The sequence below is a fragment of the Tachyglossus aculeatus genome, chromosome 9 (genome assembly GCF_015852505.1).
Source record: "Tachyglossus aculeatus isolate mTacAcu1 chromosome 9, mTacAcu1.pri, whole genome shotgun sequence".
Classification (NCBI taxonomy): Eukaryota; Metazoa; Chordata; class Mammalia; order Monotremata; family Tachyglossidae; genus Tachyglossus; species Tachyglossus aculeatus.
Window position 1 is genome coordinate 11,695,735 of NC_052074.1, and position 19,573 is coordinate 11,715,307.

The 19,573-nt window shown below is 42.4% G+C and overlaps 1 protein-coding gene across 1 annotated transcript in view; it reads right to left on the bottom strand.

Moving 5' to 3' along the window:
- SPRED2 (sprouty related EVH1 domain containing 2) overlaps positions 1-19,573 on the bottom strand; it is a 103,487-nt gene that overhangs the window by 8,387 nt on the left and 75,527 nt on the right. Inside the window, exons 2-4 of the mRNA XM_038751599.1 lie at positions 15,772-15,949; positions 14,094-14,262; positions 9,379-9,443 (exon numbers count right to left, since the gene is read on the bottom strand). Coding sequence (XP_038607527.1) covers positions 9,379-9,443; positions 14,094-14,262; positions 15,772-15,949 — 412 coding nt within the window. The remainder of the gene's footprint in view (positions 1-9,378; positions 9,444-14,093; positions 14,263-15,771; positions 15,950-19,573) is intronic.

The following is a 19,573-nucleotide window of genomic DNA, read 5'->3' on the forward strand; positions in this document are numbered from 1 at the left end:
CTTAAACTCCCATCTACTCCATGAAGACTTCCATGACTAACCACTTGTATCCCCACCAATCCTACCTCTTACTGTATCACCTAAATACTTGGGTCTGTACCCCTGAAGCATGTAGATACCCACCCCATCCCAGCCCCATGTTACTTATGTACATATCCTTATACCTGCTGCTTCCCCTCTCTGAAATAATGGTAATAATAATAATGGTATTTGTAAAGCACTTACTATGTGCCAGGCACTGTACTTAGCGCTGGGGAGGATACAAATACAAGCAAATCGAGCTGAACACAGACCCTGTCCCACGTGGGGCTCACAATCTCAATCCCTATTTTACAGACGAGGTAACAGGCACAGAGAAGAGAAGTGATGTTCTCCAGGTCACACAGCAGACAAATGGCAGAGTTGGGATTAGAACCCATGACTTTCTGACTCTCAGGCATGTGCTCTATCCACTATGCCATGCTCCTTCTCATTATGCCGTAAGATCTGTTATTAACTCCTTCAGGGCAGAGATCTCCCAAGCACTCAGCTCAGAGGTCTGCACACAGTACGTGCTCAATAAATACTACCGGTAGATGGCATCTCTTGGAGAAAAAAAAACTCCACTTAAAGAGTACATTCACCACTATAACACATTTTACAAAACTGTTTCTTGGGGAGTGCTATTTCCCATGGCTTCAATGACGACTTCAGTGTGTACATCCCACCCACACCTCCATTTCCAATCCAGCTCTCACCACTGCTCTAGGGCTGCCGTTAGTCCCGTTTCCAGGACGTGTGTACACACTGACCTTGTCTAAAACCTGCAGGACTGCCTAGCTTTTCCATGACTACTTCCTCAGTGTCTCATGCTGGCATCATCTTTGACTCATCCGCTGTTCCCTCCGTTCGGTCAACAGGCCCATTAACATCAACATTTCCTAGATGCGCCTTTTTCTCTTCATTCCCACAGCCATGGTAACAGTTCTGAACCGAAAATCCCTGCCCCTGAAATACAACAGTCTACCCATTTCTCTTGTTGCCTCTCCCCCTCCTCCAAATCCAGAATAATCTTCAATCTGGACAGGCCACTCTACTGCTCAGAAGTCTTCAGGGGCTTCCGGCTGCTGCTTACACCAAATCCAAAACTGCAACTTGGGCCTCCGAGACTAACAGAAGTGGTTCCTCATTCCCAGTCACCAACTCGCGCTACACCCTCTGCTTCAGTGTTTACAACAGTGCTTGGCACATAGTAAGCGCTCAACAAATATCATTATTATTATTCTCTCCAATGCTCTAGTCAACTAAACCTGCTCGCTGTCCCCCAGCAATAATTGTGGGATTTAAGTGCATACTACGTGCCACTACCGTTCTCTTGGATCAGAGCACACAATAATGATGGTATTTCTTAAGTGCTACTTTGTGTCGAGCACTGTTCTACGTGCAGGGGACATCCTCTTCCTCCTCCCAAAGCTTTAAACTCATTTCCTTCTCACTTATTGTCCTATTTTTTTCCCCCAGATGGTTTAGAAAACTCATTAAGCCAAGGCACAGGTCAAGACCAATGGCTAGGAACTCAGCAAGGCAGCTGAGCTTCTAGCCAGATGCTCCCAATGTCTGGGCATTTGAGGATGGAGATCCCGCTGTTGAGCAGCAGCATATCCTAGTTGAAAGGGCACAGGCCCGGGAGTCAGAAGACCTGAGTTTTAATCTCAGCTCTGCCACCTGTCTGCTGTGTGACCTTGGGCAGGTCACTTCAATTCTCTGTGCCTCAATTACCTCATCTGCAAAATGGGGATTAAGACTGTAGGCCTATATGGGGCAGGGACTGTGTCCAACCCAGTCACCCTGTATCATCATCATCATCATCATCATCATCAATCGTATTTATTGAGCGCTGTGTGCAGAGCACTGTACCAAGCGCTTGGGAAGTCCAAATTGGCAACATATAGAGACAGTCCCTACCCAACAGTGGGCTCACAGTCTAAAAGGGGGAGACAAAGAACAAAACCAAACATACTAACAAAATAAAATAAATAGAACAGATATGTACAAATAAAATAGAGTAATAAATATGTACAAATATATATACAGGTGCTGTGGGGAAGGGAAGGAGGTAGGATGGGGGGGATGGAGAGGGGGACGAGGGGGAGAGGAAGGAAGGGGCTCAGGCTGGGAAGGCCTCCTGGAGGAGGTGTATGTATCCCAGCGCTTAATACAGTGTCTGGCACATAGTTATGTACATTGAAAAAAAAAGGGGGTGGGGGAGGGAGAAGGGGACACTAACCCACTCCCAAGGCATATCAAATCATCTGTGGCAATACTTAAAAGACACCCAAATTTCCAATATATATTTTTAATGGCATTTATTAAGCGCTTACTATGTGCAAAGCACTGTTCTAAGCGCTGGAGAGGTTACAAGGTGATCAGGTTGTCCCCGGGGGGCTCACAGTTTTAATCCCCATTTTACAGATGAGGTAACTGAGGCACAGAGAAGTTAAGTGACTTGCCGAATGTCTCTGATTCACTGCCCAACCGCCTTTTCTCTCTCTGTTCCATGGTTTTAAACTAATTACTTGGGAAAAGTGGGATCTTTTTAAGGAATGCCTAAAGGCTTTTACATCTTTCATCCTAGCTCGGCAACCATAGGAGGAAAAAAAGCCACACTTCACAATGATTAGTGTATTAATAGTCCATCCTGGCCACTGCTCTCCAGAATTCATGGGCTAATACAGGATGTAACTTGTGACCGCTGTTCTAATGCCTAATCAGCAGTATATTGGGACCAGGGGCAAACCGGATATTAAAGGATGCAAGCTTGTTGGCACCTGGTTCTCTAAAGCTCTTTGCTTTTGGCAAAACATGGCTAGATGGAAATTTACATCATTACAAGAGGCTGTATTTCAGTTTCCTACAGGATACATCACCATCCATTGCAGAAATGCAGTACCTAGATGAGAAGGTAAAGCCCCAGGAAACACGTTAAAACAAAAGAAAAAAAAACCCCTCAACTAAATCCTGTTTATTTGATGCCAAAAAAAAAAAAACCCACTGGTAAGTAGATACGACACCAGCTGAGTGGTGGTGCTGTCCAAGGCTGCAAAACCACCAAAATGTCAATAATAACTGGTATCTGTTAACTGTTTACTATGTGCCAAGCACTATGCTAAGCACTAGGGTAGATGTAAGATAATCAAGTCCCACATGGGAGAACAGGCATTGAATCCCCATTTTGCAGATGAGGGAACAGAAAAGTTAACAAGGCAACACAGCAGGTATGTGGTGGAGCCAGGATTAAAACCCAGGCCCTCTGACTCTCAGGCCTGTGCTCTTTCCACTTGGCCATGCTGCTCTCTGAGCTGTTGCTCAGCTGTTCGTTTTCTTGAATTATACCAAAAACAGCCATTTTAGTCACCGGCACTAGAGCGCTTACCTTGTACAGAGCACTGCACTAATCACTTCGGAGAGTACAATAGTTAATAGATAGGATCCCTGCTCTAGAGGAGTTTATGGTCTAACAAATCTTTATCACCTGGTAGACCTCTAGAGAAGCAACCTCATCCATCATCTAGTTGTTCCCACCTTATCTGTGGATTTTTTTTTCCACTTGCCTCCATGAAATTCTGCATGAAGCTCTTTGCCCTTCACTCACAACTCACATCAACCAATCTCTTATCTATATTAATGTATTCATTAATATAAATTAATAAAGCAGGAAGCAGCGTGGCTCAGTGGAAAGAGCACAGGCTTTGGAGTCAGAGGTCATGGGTTCTAATCCCGCTCTGCCTGTTGTCAGCTGTGTGACTTTGGGCAAGTCACTTAACTTCTTTGTGCCTCTGTTACCTCATCTGTAAAATGGGGATTAAGACTGTGAGCCCCCTGTGGGGCACTGATCACCTTGTAACCTCCGCAGCGCTTAGAACAGTGCTTTGCACATAGCAAGCGCTTAATACCAAAATTATTATTATTATTATCTATTTGACCCTTACAGAGTCTTCCTGCACCTATCCCTGTCATCCTTTACCCATGTATTCCCCATTAACAAAGGACCAATAATCTTTGACCACTTGTGGATTCCCCCTTCTCACTGGAAACAATGGCTGGAAATGTCCTATTTGGATTTGGAATAAGAAAAATGCATTCACTCCTACAGCTTTTCCCACTATAGTTCTTCCAACAGCCTGATTAATCACCCCTACACTCCAACAATAGGAAGAGGCAGTGTAAATACAATCCATTTGTGAAAAGCCTGAGGAAGGATTCATTGCTAAGAGAGCCTCACTACTCAATGACTTCCATTTTACAAGATTTAAAGAGCCTTACAATTCACTCAATTCACTCGTGTTATGAAGACCAACCCTCTTTGGGACCCAATACTGAAAATGTTCAAGATTTATTTAACAAGTCCATGCCTTTGGGAAAAGCACAGGCATTGCAGTGGAACAAACACTGTCCATTCAAGTAAGTCTCAACATTCCTGAAAAAGAATTAAATCTCTTCCCATCATCTAGGGGGAAGAAAGCGGCCCATGATTAATTCAGAAGGTCCATGTAGAATATGGCACATACATGAAATGGACCATCATCTGGCCCAGAAGGGAGTCATGACAACTTAATAGTATTTGGGGGCTTCAGTAATCTCTCACTTTTCCCCAGTGTTCTTTGAAAAATATTAGTCTTATCCATTGAAAGGCCAATAGTGTCACCATCCAGATCCTCTGGCCCTTGGCCCCGACCATGGCTGAACAGGGATAGGCACAATACCAGGTTCCAGGAAACCATCTCCCTGACTCCTACCATATTAGCTGTGGCACACCAGAGGAAGAAAATCTAGCAGAAAACCAATTATCTGAACATTAGTTACCTGAAACAGGACTAATTCCCATAATCGAAAAAGGTGTTTGAAAAGCTTAGCTTTCAATAATCCAAACTAGCCTTGGCCCCAATTAAATGGGATAATCAGCTTTTCTATTGCCCATTTACAGAGAGCAAAGGCCCTTCTCATCTTCCAGCTTTAGAATTAGAATCCAGTTACTCAGCAACAACTTCCGAGTATCAGTGAATGATATTCACAGCTTGTATTTTAGGCTGAAAGCTGGTGTAGATGCACAGATACATGTCATGTTTGTGCACAAATACACACCCCCAAAATCAACTAGCCTTATCAAAATATCATAGTGAAAACAATTACATTTACCCAGTGAGCTGGATCAAAAAAGGAGCCAAGTTAAATAAAAACATAGGGGCCACAGAACCAAAGAAATGCAACTTGGAACAAAGTCCAATGAATTGACCATCAGGACAATGACGTAATCTTAATGGGACTTGAAGATTTGGAGGCTCCTCATGCTAGAGGCTTCTCCCACTCCTATGTTTAGGGGGATGTAACGTGAGGGTTAAGAGTCACTGGTGACAGGACCAGAACAGATTTCAAGGGTAAGGGGTCTCGAGTTGGACCCTGGGGAGAGGGGAGCCAGGTGCTACCTGAGAAAGCTTCTTCAACTCTTAAGCTATGATAAGTCCAGAAGACAACTGGGAGCAGACACCAGACATGGTCACCTCCCAGGTCCCTTTCCTCATTTTTGGATACAGTCCTCTTGGAAAAGCCATCCCTAGCTGCATTTAAGAGTACTGCCTGGACAGACAGACAGGCCCAAGGTTCTTTTTTGGCTCCTGGCTAATTCAGTGTTTCACCCACATTTACTCCCCTCAACCCAGGTTACTTCCAACTGAAAACAGCTCTCTATAACTAAGTTGCAGGGGCAGAGCCGAGCTCTGGAAGGGAGAACTCCTTGTCTTCCCTCCCAAACCCTGCCCTCTCCCTGACTTTCCCATCACTGTTGATGGCACTACCATCCTTCCCATCTCACAAGCCCGCAACCTTGGTGTCATCCTCGACTCCACTCTCTTGTTCACCCTTCACATCCGAGCCATCACCAAAACCTGCCGGTCTCACCTCCGCAACAATGCCAAGATCCGCCCTTTCCTCTCCATTCAAACCGCTACCCTGCTCGTTCAAGCTCTCATCCTATCCCGTCTGGATTACTGTATCAGCCTCCTCTCCGATCTCCCATCGTCCTGTTTCTCCCCATTTCAATCCATACTTCATGCCGCTGCCCGGATTGTCTTTGTCCAGAAACGCTCTGGGCATGTTACTCTCCTCCTCAAAAATCTCCAGTGGCTACCAATGAACCTACGCATCAGGCAAAAACTCCTCACCCTCGGCTTCAAGGCTGTCCATCACCTTGCCCCCTCCTACCTCACCTCCCTTTTCTCCTTCTCCAGCCCAGCCCGCACCCTCTGCTCCTCTGCCGCTAATCTCCTCACCGTGCCTCGTTCTCGCCTGTCCTGCCGTCGACCCCCTGCCCACGTCATCCCCCTGGCCTGGAATGCCTTCCCTCCACACATCCGCCAAGCTAGCTCTCTTCCTCCCTTCAAGGCCCTACTGAGAGCTCACCTACTTCCCAAGCGCTTAGTACAGTGCTCTGCACACAGTAAGCGCTCAATAAATACGATTGAATGACTGAATGACTGAATGAAAATGGCTGTTCTCAGTTACAAATTCAGATTACAAGGAGGCAGGGCACACTTGAAAGTTTTGTAGTAACATGTCAGGACTTGTATGCTCACACTACCAGATGCTGACCAACTACATCAAACCATCATACTCTGCACAACACATGGTGGAGTTCCTGCTGCTCAGATAAGGGGTCCCACAGACAATGACCACTGATCAATTCACCAATCAATGGTATATACTCAGTGCTTACTGTGTGTGGAGCACTGTACTAAGCACTTAGGAAAGTGTAATACACCAGAGTTGGTAGGCACAATCCCAGCCCTCAGGTGCTTACAGTTAACAGAGGGAGACTGATGAGGTTCTAATGACCCCCAGGACACGGGTGAACCAAACTGGATCTCAGCAAAGTGTGTCAGGGACATAGACAAATGCTGGTAGAAAACTCAATTGTTCATAATATGGACTAGTGTTGGGCCTGCTAGCCCAGATAATGGGAGTCTTCACTGCAAAGAGTTAGGCAAACATCATAGTTTCTTCCTTCTACTATTAGATATACTCTCGTACGTACTGAAATCAACATGGCTGGGCTCCACAGTAGACGCGGTCATGAAACGGTGGCCTGCGTGGAAGCAACAGCTTGGTCTGCAGGTGGGGGTGGAAGTTGCAAACTAAAAGCTGGCAAAGAATCAGTGGTATTTATTGAGCCCTTACTCTTTGCAGTGCACTGTGCTAAACGCTTGGGAGACAACAACAGAGAAAGAAGACATGATCCTTGACTCACGTTGCTCAACCCTTGAGGAATTACCTCCCATCTAATTCTAGCACAACTGGATTGGCTAGAATAACTCATTTAAGCACAACCCAGCCTGGTCCGGATTTTTGTCTGTAAGGACACAAATAAATTTAAACAGATGGAAATGACGGACAGCATCAGCAGAGCCAAGGTCACTCAACTGACCTGAAATCCCATCACCAGGTTTGAGTGAAAACACTTGCTCTCACAATTCTCTTCTTTCTCTCCTGGTTTCCAAAGAATTCTAACTTCTAGGTATCTGCAGGGGAGTACCAATTTATGAGACATCTGTTCTGGGATGAAACAACCTCTTAGCACCCAGAGCCTGGGGAGGCAGTGGGGCCTAGTAGAGAGAAGTGAGTCAGGAGCCCTGGGTTCTAGTCTCAGCTCTGTCATCTACCTGCAGTGTGCCTCTGGCAAGACATTTAACTTCTCTGTGCCTCAGATTCATCTGTAAAATGGGGATAAGCTATCTGTTCTCCCTCCCTCAGACTGTAAGCCCCTTATGGGAAGAGAGACTTTGTCCAATGTGACTGTGCTTAGCACAAGGCTTGGTGCTGAGTAAATGTTTAATTATTATTATTACATTACCATCCTAGTTTTTCCCTTTCTGTTAAACTATAAAACGGACAGTCACAATGATACTACATTTGCATTTAAACAGCTCTTTCCCAAATTTTGGGCTCGTTAGTAAAACACGCTTCATTTTTAAACAAATAGTTGGTGGGAGACGATTATTCTTCTGCCCAATTTCCAGCTGAAGACTATAAGTAAAATTTTTCACCCACTGTTTAGAAAAGATGACTTGATTATGATTATTCCTTCTGCTGGTCATCTACATTTGCTCTTCCCCCAGATGACACACACGCCCTTCCGGGTGAGAGGACAAATGAAACCACCATGGCTCCGATCAGGCCTCCTCTCTATAAATCACTCCTGGCAGGTAACTGGGAAGCAGCTGCTAATGAGAGTTTTGCTCTGGAGCACAGGAAGCCACCTTTTAACCCAGCCTGCTGTTGTTTGTCTCTAGAAACAGTGACAAAAGAACAGAGGCGAGCTACGTGCCAGGAGCTGGTGGGACAGTCCACACACTACAGGAAGTCGGCCGGGATCCACACTTCACCAAGTGTCTTGCGGAAGTTTAATATAGTCCGTATTCTCCAAGACCTCAGAGGTGCTGTTCAAGTTCATGAATGAACATGTGAAAGGGATGAGAATCAAATTAATTAGGTCCATGTCTATTAGTTGAAGGTGGGCAGGCTACATAGCCTTCTCCCCAGTGGCACTCGGACTGGATGGATCAATCAATACATTTTATTTACTGGGTGCTTACAGTGTGTGGAGCACTGTTCTAGGTTCTTGGGAAGAGGACAATATAACCGAGTCGGTAGACATGTTCCCTGTTCACAACGAACTTACAGTCTAAAGGGGGAGGCAAGGGAAAGGTGGCAACAAAACACAGTGGGAAGAACAGGGTCCTAGTCCCAGCTTTGTCACTGGCCAGCTGTATGACCTTGGGTAAATCTCTTATCCTCTCTGGCCTTCAATTTCCTCATCTGTAAAATGGGGAAAAGACAGACTGGGCATCCCATGTCAGAAGTGAATAGCGCTCAATACATACAACTGAATGAATGAAAGTGTATCTCTAACTCAGTGCTCACCACAGGAGGAGTGTTTTAAAAAATGCAAAATCATCATCATCCACATGGACTGCTCTCACAGTATGACGACAAATTTTTGGGTGATCCTGGGCCATCCATCCATTTTTAAACCCCTCCCCTCATGCTCCCATTCCCCTAACCACCCTCCCCCCCACCCCCCAATCTCCCCACCCCCATGCCTGCCAGGGAGTCATGTATACCACACACTAAAACAGCATCTGTATGACCTTGCAGGTGTTAGCTGTGTGAAGGACCGTACAGCAAGATGTCAATGCGACGAGGAAGATGATGAAAGGACATATACTCTATTCATGGCCCTTGAAGAGCAACAGCAAATGCACACTGAAAGAGTGTTTCATGACCATAACAGAACCCTTTTGATATTTCATTGGCAATTCCGGAAAGTGAGAGACTAAGTGAACTTACTGTAAATACATCATCATCCCCAAGCTCAGCTTCATTATGGATTGTTGAAGAGGAAGTCGTGGAGCCTGGAGGGGAGAGAGAAATGTTCAGTTTTCAAGGAGAATAAAAGCTACTTGTAAGAATAAATTGTTTTATATAAATGGATTAAATATCCCCCAGTTGCATGTTTCTGACCCAAATAGGTCCAAAACAGCCACGAACACTAAAAGCTCCCTGGGAATTTGCTGTTTTCAATGGGTCTCCTTATACCGCAGAGGAAAACAAAAAAATCAAGATGATTATTATTTGCTTAAGGGAATTTGGAAACATAGATGACACTGCTTCCTTTCAGAAGTTACATTTGCACCCCATCTCCTGCACGCATAAACTAGATGATTCAATCCTAGAATCTGAATCACTTAAATCGACAGAGTAGTATTTTAATACATGCAATGAAAATGAAAAATTTGTCCTGAGAATTAAAATGGTTCAGGTTTTACAAGTTACTGAGTCAAAATACGCTTCTTGGCCCCGACCTTCTCAACAGCATCAATTATATCTCAGGGTCGTGATTGAAAAAAAAAAAATCAGTGTTTTTCAAATCACAGAATTGTCCGCTGAATAAATTCACAGAATTCTTGCTGCATACTTAAGGAATCACAGAAACATGGAAACAGAGAGGACCTCAAGAAAGGTCAGGACCTTTCCTCTGCTGTGAATTACGGTGGCGTCACCAACCTCTAGACTGTAAGCTTGGTTTTTGGTTTTTTTTTTTTTTTCAATGGTACTTGTTAAGAGCTTACAATGTGGCAAGCACTGTTCTAAGTGCTGGGGAAGATACAAGTTCGTCAGGTTGGCCACAGTCCCTGTCCCACATGGGGCTCACACTCTTAATCCCCACTACACAGATGAGGGAACTGAGGCATAGAGAAGTGAAGTGACTTGCCCAAGGTCACAGAGCAGACACGTGGTGGAGCCAGGATTACAACCCAGGTCCTTCTGAACCCCAGGCTCGTGCTCTACTCACTATACCACACTGCTTGTTATGGGAGGGGAACGCGTCTGCTAATTTTGCAGTACTGTACTCTCCAAATCGCATGTACAGTGCTCAATTAATGCCACTGATTGAGATCCAACTTATCTGACAAAGGTGAAAAATTACCTTCTGGAATCCTTGCTCTCTTTGGTATATCCTCTTTCTGTAGTTACTGATGATACTAGGGACTGAAGCAGAGAGGTTTATCTCCTTGCCCTAGGGGACCTGTCTTAAAGTTTAGCTTTAGTTCTTTGTGATACAGTCAGTTTATGAAAGTTAAATTTATTTACTACTTCACATCTTTCTCATCTTGGTATGCATGTCTGCACAAATACTCCAAGACAGACTAAACAAAAGTTTGCATTTACAAGCAGTCAGTGCCACTCCTCCTTTTCTATTAGGATCCTGAATGCATGGATTAAGCCGAATGAAGGGAGTTCAACAGCCTGGAGGAAGGGCAGTAATCAAACTCAGAATGTGCCTGAGCTGGTATGAAAAAGGGGAGAGATACCAGAAGAAATGTTATAAATCCTTCCTAGCCCAGTAGTCTTGATCAGATCTTCATGAGTGTTAACAGTGACCCTGCAACCGGAAAAATACTTAGATTTATTTGGTAAAATCTTATGTTTTTTAATCAAAATTCTGGGCTGGGAAATCTAAAGTCTAAAAACCAATGAATAAAGATTTAATAGTTCACGGGGCTTGGGGGGGAAAAAAAACCTCAATCCAAAGGATGGTGTTTCATTAGCACAAATGATACCTGGTTTGCCCAACTCCATCCTATGTTGCTATTCCTCTATTCCAAGATAACCTAAGCAGGTTTGTTGGGAGAACACACCTTCAAAGTAGGCAGAGGGCCAAGGTCACCACAAAGGAAGTTACAATGATAGCCTCTGTTCTATGGCTACAGTTCCTTGGGGACAATCACTCACTACTATACTTACCGGTTTTAACACTTTGCTGATGCTGCCTTCTCCTCCTTTCTTCAACATCAGCGTTTACTTGAAATATTTGTACTTCAAATTTATATTTTAAGCACTCACTAATCATTAGAGTCTTATGACATGAAATTGGCTTCAAGAACAAACATCTCCTCCCTCTCCAATGCATTTAACCACCTGTCTGTGCACTATTTCGATGTTCAACCCTTAAAGCAATATTACTTCCTTCATCCCACGCTTGCCCCAGGAAAGGGGAGTTTCTGAAAACTTGTTAAACATGTGAACATCCTCTTAGGGAAAGAATTAATTTAAAGTGTCAGTAGACAGGCAGTGTTGCCTAATGGAAAGGGCATGGGCCTGGGAATCAGAGGTCCTAGGTTTTATCCTAGCGCCACAAAATTGCCTGCTATGTGACTTCAGGTGTATCACTTAACTTCTCTGTGTCCCAGTTGCCTCATCTGTATAATGGGGATAAATGCCTGCTCTTTTTCCCCTCTTAGACTGTGAGACTCATGTGCAACTGTGTCCAATGCTGAGGAACATGCTCAGCAGAAATGTTCTCAACCAGATTTTTAACCACATGTTAACTAATAATAATTATGGTACTTGTTAAGTGCTTACTTCTAAGCACTGTTATAAGAACTGGGGTACATTCAATTTTGTCAGGTTGGACCCAGTCCCTGCCTCACACTCTTAATCCCCATTTTACAGATGAGGTAACTGAGGCCCAGAAGCTAAGTGACTTGCCCAAGGACACACAGCAGACAGGTGGTGGAGCTGGGAATAAACCCCATGACCTTCTGACTCCCATGCCTGTGCACTATCCACTAAGCCAGGCTGCTACAATAATAATTATGGTATTTGTTAGACACTTACTATTTGTGTCAGGCACTGTACTTAGTGCTGAGATGGATACAAGCAGATTTGGGGCACTAACCCACAGCAGTAAGGTAGTTTCAACTACCCTAAAGACTGTAACCTACTTTTGGTCAATTTTTGGTATGCACAGGTAGAGAAGCAGCGTGGCTCAGTGGAAAGAGCACGGGCTTTGGAGTCAGGGGTCATGGGTTCAAATCCTGGCTTCATCAATTGTCAGCTGTGTGACTTTGGGCAAGTCTCAACTTCTCTGTGCCTCAGTTACCTCATCTGTAAAATGGGGATTAAGGCTGTGAGCCCCCCCTGGGACAACCTCATCACCTTGTAACCTCCTCAGTGCTTAGAACAGTGCTTTGCACATAGTAAGCACTTAACAAATGCCATCATTATTATTATTATTCCTAAGCAACCAAAATAGAGGTCAAAGACATGTTCCCTGGCCAAAAGAAGCATACCATCCAACCGGGGAGACGGACCTAAAATGATAAATAAGTGCTCAAATGAGGGCTCTTCCAGACAGAAAAGCATAAAACAATCAGGTTGTTTTGGCACTTCTGAAAGGGCTGCATGCTTGGGGGCAACTGCCCCAGTCAATCAAAAGTATTTGCTGAGGACCTCCAGCATCGTGCTCATCTCTAAATCCTGCCAGTCATCTCTGCCCTCTGCCTTATGGCCCCCATGATGGTTCAAGCCCTCATCATCTGTATATATGTTTGTACTTATTTTTTACTCTATTTATTTATTTATTTTATTTGTACATATCTATTCTATTTATTTTATTTTGTTAGTATGCTTGGTTTTGTTCTCTGTCTCCCCCTTTTAGACTGTGAGCCCACTGTTGGGTAGGGACTGTCTCTATATGTTGCCAATTTGTACTTCCCAAGCGCTTAGTACAGTGCTCTGCATATAGTAAGTGCTCAATACGATTGATGATGATGATCATCATCATCATCTCTCAGCTGGATTATTGGAGCAGCCCCTATACTAGACATCCTGCCTCAAGCCTCCGCACAGCCACATGTGCCACCTTCCTTCTTACCATGCTATTCAGAACACAGCACATTCCCCTCCTTCAAAACTTCCGGTGGAAATTCATTCAATCGTATTTGAGCGCTTACTGTGCTCAGAGCACTGTACTAAGCGCTTGGGAAATACAAGTTGGCAACATATAGAGACGGTCCCTACCCAACGGGCTCACAGTCTAGAAGGGGAAGACAGACAACCAAACATGTAGACAGGTGTCAAAATCGTCAGAACAAATAGAATTAAAGCTATAAGCACATCATTAACAAAATAGATAGTAAATATGTACAAGTAAAATAGAGTAATAAATCTGTATAAACATATATACAGGTGCTGAGGGGAGGGGAAGGAGGGGGAAAAAGGGGGCTCAGTCTGGGAAGGTCTCCTAGGAGGTGAGCTCTCAGTAGGGCTTTGAAGGAAATCTATTTCTTCTCACCAAACACAAGAACACAGCTGTCCCTCTGTTAGCTAACTGTCCTTTTTCTCTCCGCTCATACTCTTGCCCTCCTTCCAGATTGACCTTTTAACAGCTCCTCTCCCATATAAAGAACTCCTTCCCCCTCCTTTCCTCCAACCACATCCTCTCTCACCTGCAAAAAAGCCACCTCCTTCGAGAAGCATTGCCTAACTAGTTCTCCCACAACTCAATCAGCCATCATAGCACTCATACATCAGTTTTTGCTTTTTAATCATCTGATTTTGTTTGTATCAGCTTGCTATGCTCTAACTCTCTCCTGTTGAATACTTGGCAATTTATTGTCACATCGACCTCCATTAGCTTGTTCATTTGTGACGGATGTGGAAAACAGGACTTAAAAAGACAAGTGATGCTAGTGGAATGAGGTTATGGCATTCAGTACCTTCAATAAGATCTTCAATTGCTTTTCTCACTCCTCTGTCAAATGCTCGTGCGTCAGCTGGGCTTTGAAAAGTAAGTCCAAACTTTCTGTTGTCCACCTTCCAATGATGAAATGTCGGATTTGCTTTAGTGTAGACCAGGTCCTTCCGCACAAAGCATTCCAGTACCACCTAAGGGTTAAAGACACAGGAGTGGTTACACTTCAGAAGTGCATGAGGCTTTAGGCTTGTTTACAATGAGATGCTTTCTTCTTCACAAGCACAATACTAATCCAATTGCCACATTTTGGTAGTTTGGAACAAATAACACTCACAAAGTCTGCTGGAATAGTGTGTGTGTACAAAATAAAGTATGTCTCATCTATGAAGAGATGGATGTATATCTATTAATAGATAGGTGGGAGGGGGAATAGGCTTGGAGACAGCATGAGCAAAAGAATTTCCAAAAACACTTTATTTCACTCCTCCATTAAGGACCCTGAAGAAATTATGACCCATTATATTCTACATATATTTTATTAGGAGTAGTCAACTTTACAGGTAACAATAATAAATTTACCTCATACTGTTGCATTTGCAACAGTGCCTTCTCCAATTGAGATGCACAATTTTTCTAGGTTAAGTTGCTCTTTACTTTCAGGGGGGCAGAAAAAAAAAATCTCTTTTTGACCACAATTTTCCAATTTTAAGATTCAACCAAAAGGCACTGTGGCCAATTGGAAAGAACCTAGGACAGGAACAAAGTGAGGAGACTTTGTTTCAAGTTCCAGCTCTGCCAATGGCCTGTTGTGTTTATTTGAATTCATTTAATCTCTCTAGGCCTCATTTTCCTTATCTGTAAAAAGTGGGGATAAGAATTGGGAACTCCAGGTAGGTCAGGGGTTGCATCAGATTTCATAACCTTGCATCCACTCCAGGACTTTGGATATAGTAAGTGCTTAATACCATGGTTAAGGCAATTTTCTTCAGCAGGTTTAAGCTTAAATCAGCACAGATTTTTGAATTCTATAAGAACAGGAGGGAGGAAAAACTGCAAAATTTAATGCCAACAGGGATAATAATTTATATCAAATAAAAGTTTGAACTAGTTTGTAATTGTTTCTTTCTGCTGAAATGTTTTATTCAAAATTCTGAGCAATTAAAGATGATCTGTTTTCTTCGATAAATGTATCTGAAAGAAAGTGATGCACATACTCCTAAAATAACATCCTTAATTTTTACTCTACCAATGCCCACATCAGTAGCTCACCCACATGAATAACTAGTTTTTCAGGTTATTTCTACAGAGTGGGTATGTGATGGACTTTATGGATTCCTTATGATCAGATTGGTAGATAAGACTGCAAAATTCTGGTGTGATTTTCGAAGTTGTGAATGGAAAAAATGTTCAAATGGCCTTTCAAAGGCACCAAATGATAGCCTAATGTTGATCCAAATTTACCTCAGACCATCACTGTGGGGGCAGAGGGGGCGGTGGCGTGGGGAATTGTTGGACATAGAGGCTTTGTCTGAATTGGAGGGCAAAGGGAGTTTGTGTAATCAGGTTGCCCAAGTTTCAGAATCTTGCATACAAGTTGGTAGTTTAAAATTTACATAAGCATTTTTTTCTTCAAAGGAAAGCAATTTCTTTTTTGAAAAAAAATCACTGGCCAAAAAACTAAGAAGTCTTTTTTCAGTTACCAGTTTGTCTTTCTGCCTTTCACCATGGATGAGATAGCCGCTCCTCCCATTGCCTTCTGGGTGCATGACCTTACAGACGCCAACTCGACTGATGCCACCTCCTTCTTGCGGTAACCATCCCCCACTGGAGTCATCGCGGGTCATAACCACAGCTTTGACACGCACAATATAGCTGTCACTACAACAAAAGAAAATTTGGTAAGATTGGAGTTTGGTGGCTGAAGGAGCTTGGCCTATTGGAAAGAGCACAAAGCTGGTAGGAGACCTGGGAGCAATTCTTGCTGTCACGTACCCAATGTGTGATTTTGGATAAAGTCAATTAATCCTTCTGTGGCTCAGTTTCCTCATCTGCTAAAAGGGAGGATTAAATCTCTGTTCTCTTTCCCCCCTTAGACTGTAAGACCCATGGGACAGATCCTGTGTTTGATTTGACTGAATTTTGTCTACCCCAGCATTTAGTATAGTGATTGGCATATATTAAGTGCCTAAATACTATACTATAATAATAATGTTTATTTTTATTAATATGGACAGTGGTAGTATTGGTAGAAATGCCTTTTTTAAAAAGGTAAACTTTCTGTGAACTAAGTGGGCCAAAAATGAAAACCAATTTTGTTTTCAAATAAAACATTTAAAAGCTCACCCAATCAAGTATGGTCTTAAGCAAATGTATTGGAAAAAGGCAAACAATATGCTAAACTTTTCCCTAGACAGTATCTAACAAACAAAAAGTTTAAATTTGGTCATGGTCCTCGCTTTCTTGAAAACCCTGGGGTCAAATTTTTAAAGGGATTATCTTTTGGTGGGATAGCCAAATTTTGCAACCACAGATAGGTACTTTACAATTACCTTTGTTTTTTATTTTTAGGGTTCAAGTAGAATGTGAATTTGTCCTAAAATATATGTAGAGCTGCAAAAACAAACTGATACGATCCTTTAGGGCTCATATTAATTGATCATCTCACATGGTATTCAGCTTTCAAAAATATGTTGGTTTCATCCATGTGACACTTTTAAATTAAGGAAGGAAAAAGACAAAAAAAGTTCAACTGAGAGTCCAGAGCAGTTTACATTTGCTGCTCAGCCACATTTCATAAACCCAATTACATTCTGATGTAGGATAACACCGACAGTAAATTTTTCACATTACAAAACAAATTTTTATATTAGAAAACATTTCAATTGGAATACCCTATTCAACCCATTGCCTTCTGTTTTCATTTTATTTTCCAGTCTAAATAATTTTAACTTTGCGATAAGTAACTATGCACAAGTGTCAAAATTCTCCTTTTCTTCCACAGGCTGGACACTGCCTCCTCTGATCCTTCACCATTCTTTGGAAAAACCTGGATTTTGGTAAGACTGTTATAATCTTATTTAGAATAGTCCATTTTTGTATTTAATGCAACTTACCTAAATTTCCTAATTATTCATTCATTCAATCGTATTTATTGAGCGCTTACTGTGTGCAGAGCACTGTACTAAGTGCTTGGGAAGTACATGTTGGCAACGTATAGAGACGGTCCCTACCCAACAACGAGCTCACAGTCTAGAATGTTATGCTTGAGCAAACCATCATAGAGAGAAAATATTTTGCTCAGTGACTTCTGTGTATTTACACACTACTTTTGAGGAAATCAAGCTATTCGAAAAATTCAGGTGATGTTAGTAAGTGGTAAAGTTGTGACAATCCCTGAGCTTGATTCTCTCCTGTGTGCCTAAATCTGGCCCTTGTGTGCTAGGCAGGAACTGAGGGCAGCAGCTTCATTCATTCATATTTATTGAGCGCTTACTGTGTGCAGAACACTGTACTAAGCGCTTGGAAAGTACAATTCGGCAACAGATAGAGACTATCCCTACCCAACAACAGTTCACAGTCTAGAAGGGGGAGACAGACAAGAAAACAAAACAAGTAGACGGGCATCAAATCAGGCAAATTGAACTTAATGAACATCAAAGGTCCTGAAAGAACTAAGCCCACTCAACGATCCAACTTTTTAACGCAGCATTTTTATTAAATGTTTACGATGTGCTAAAGTCTGGGGTAAATAATCGGACTAGACACCATCAATTCCCAAGCGCTTGGTACAGTGCTCTGCACACAGTAAGCGCTCAATACAATTGAATGAATGAATCAATGTCCCACAGTCGAGGAAGAAGAAAGCAAGTATTTTATCACTATTTTTAACAGGTGAAGAAACTGAGGTTCAGAGGTTAAACCATTTGCACCCTGAAGGCCAAGACAGAATTGTGACCCAACCCAGGGTACCTGGCTCCCAGCCCTATGCTCTTTTCACTGGGTTCCACTGACCCATTCTCTCCCCAGTGCTTTCTAGGGCCAAATATCTTTCACCACTCCGATCTCCCATTATGCAGGTGGGAAAGTAGCTTGCCATGATGGGACACCTAGCAGATCGGCTTCACTAGAACAAACATTTAGATCCTCCCTTTGGAAGAGACTGTAAAAGAAGGAACAAAATAAGTTCCAATAAATTGCATTTATGGAATTCATTATCTTCAACAACGTATCTGGGTTATTTGAGTTGGCTAAATGAACATCAAAACGGTTACCCACAAATTAAATATACTCTGCTGAATTCTAAGCCAAAAATTCAAGGCCCTAGGATTTTTTGCTTTACAGTTTGCAATAATAATAATGATGATGATGACATTTGTTAAGCACTTACTATGTGCAAAGTACTGTTCTAAGCGCTGGATATAGTTTAGATTGATTTTATCACCTTCCCAAAGTGTACAAAAACAAACTGGTATATCTGTCTATATTTTAGAAAAGACTATAGGATTAGAGTGTTAAAGTTAAGAAGGAAAAAGACTAGCCAGCTGCATGGGCAAGGAGCCAAATACTTCCTGTGCATTTAAATTCTGCATTCACCTCACCCAGAATAAAAATGACAATGAACTTTTCTGCCATAAGATATAGCAGAGTAAAGCAGTCTTTCCACTACCAATATACCTTGCTTTCTTTTTCCAAAATCTGGAAAGAAAGGATTAAGTAACAGATTGATAGGGAAGGAAGCAAGAGGCAAAGGAGGGGGGAATGATCAAGGTTTCATTTTGGATGTAAAATGCACCTATTTTATTTATAAAAATATAAAAGGCATAATCATGGAAAGGAAAGCAATGGGACACGGATACCCACTGTGGAATTTTACATTCTTGGGTTTGACTGGGTTTTAAAGAGGTTGACAGATCAGGGTGCTATTACAGAAGGCCCTGGCAGAACAAATTATGCTCTTCCAAAGCTAAGCCTTTCATTTTGTTGGTCTAGCCTGGAGTAAAGTTGTGTGTTTCACTTGATACACTGGTTTTTGGTTGGGGAGTTAGTGCAAAAAATCTGTTCAGTACTTTTTTCGAAGTGGAAAGAAATATGGATTTTGGGTGACTATTATCCATTGCAGTAAGAGTCTTTTTTTTTTTAAAAAAAAATAGGCACATTTGTATACGTACATACATAAAAACAGTTAACATGCGGAACCGTAAGCTACATACTCTTAGGATTTGGGGATGTTTAGACCATCTGTGGTCCATATTTTTTAAAAATCAGAATAATCCTAAAAAAGGAAACCCCAACTCAATATATTATTTGGTGATTAAAACTTTTTCGATCTCCTACACAAAGATTTATTTGAAAGAGACTCCAATATAAACTAGTACCCTCTACCTATGTCAGTTACTAGTTTAATATATCATCAACTTTTCCTTCACCACCACCCACCCTCTCCATTCCTTTCTTCTGGTCTTCCTGTTGGCTTTGTGGTAGACCTAGAAATGCCAGTAGTAT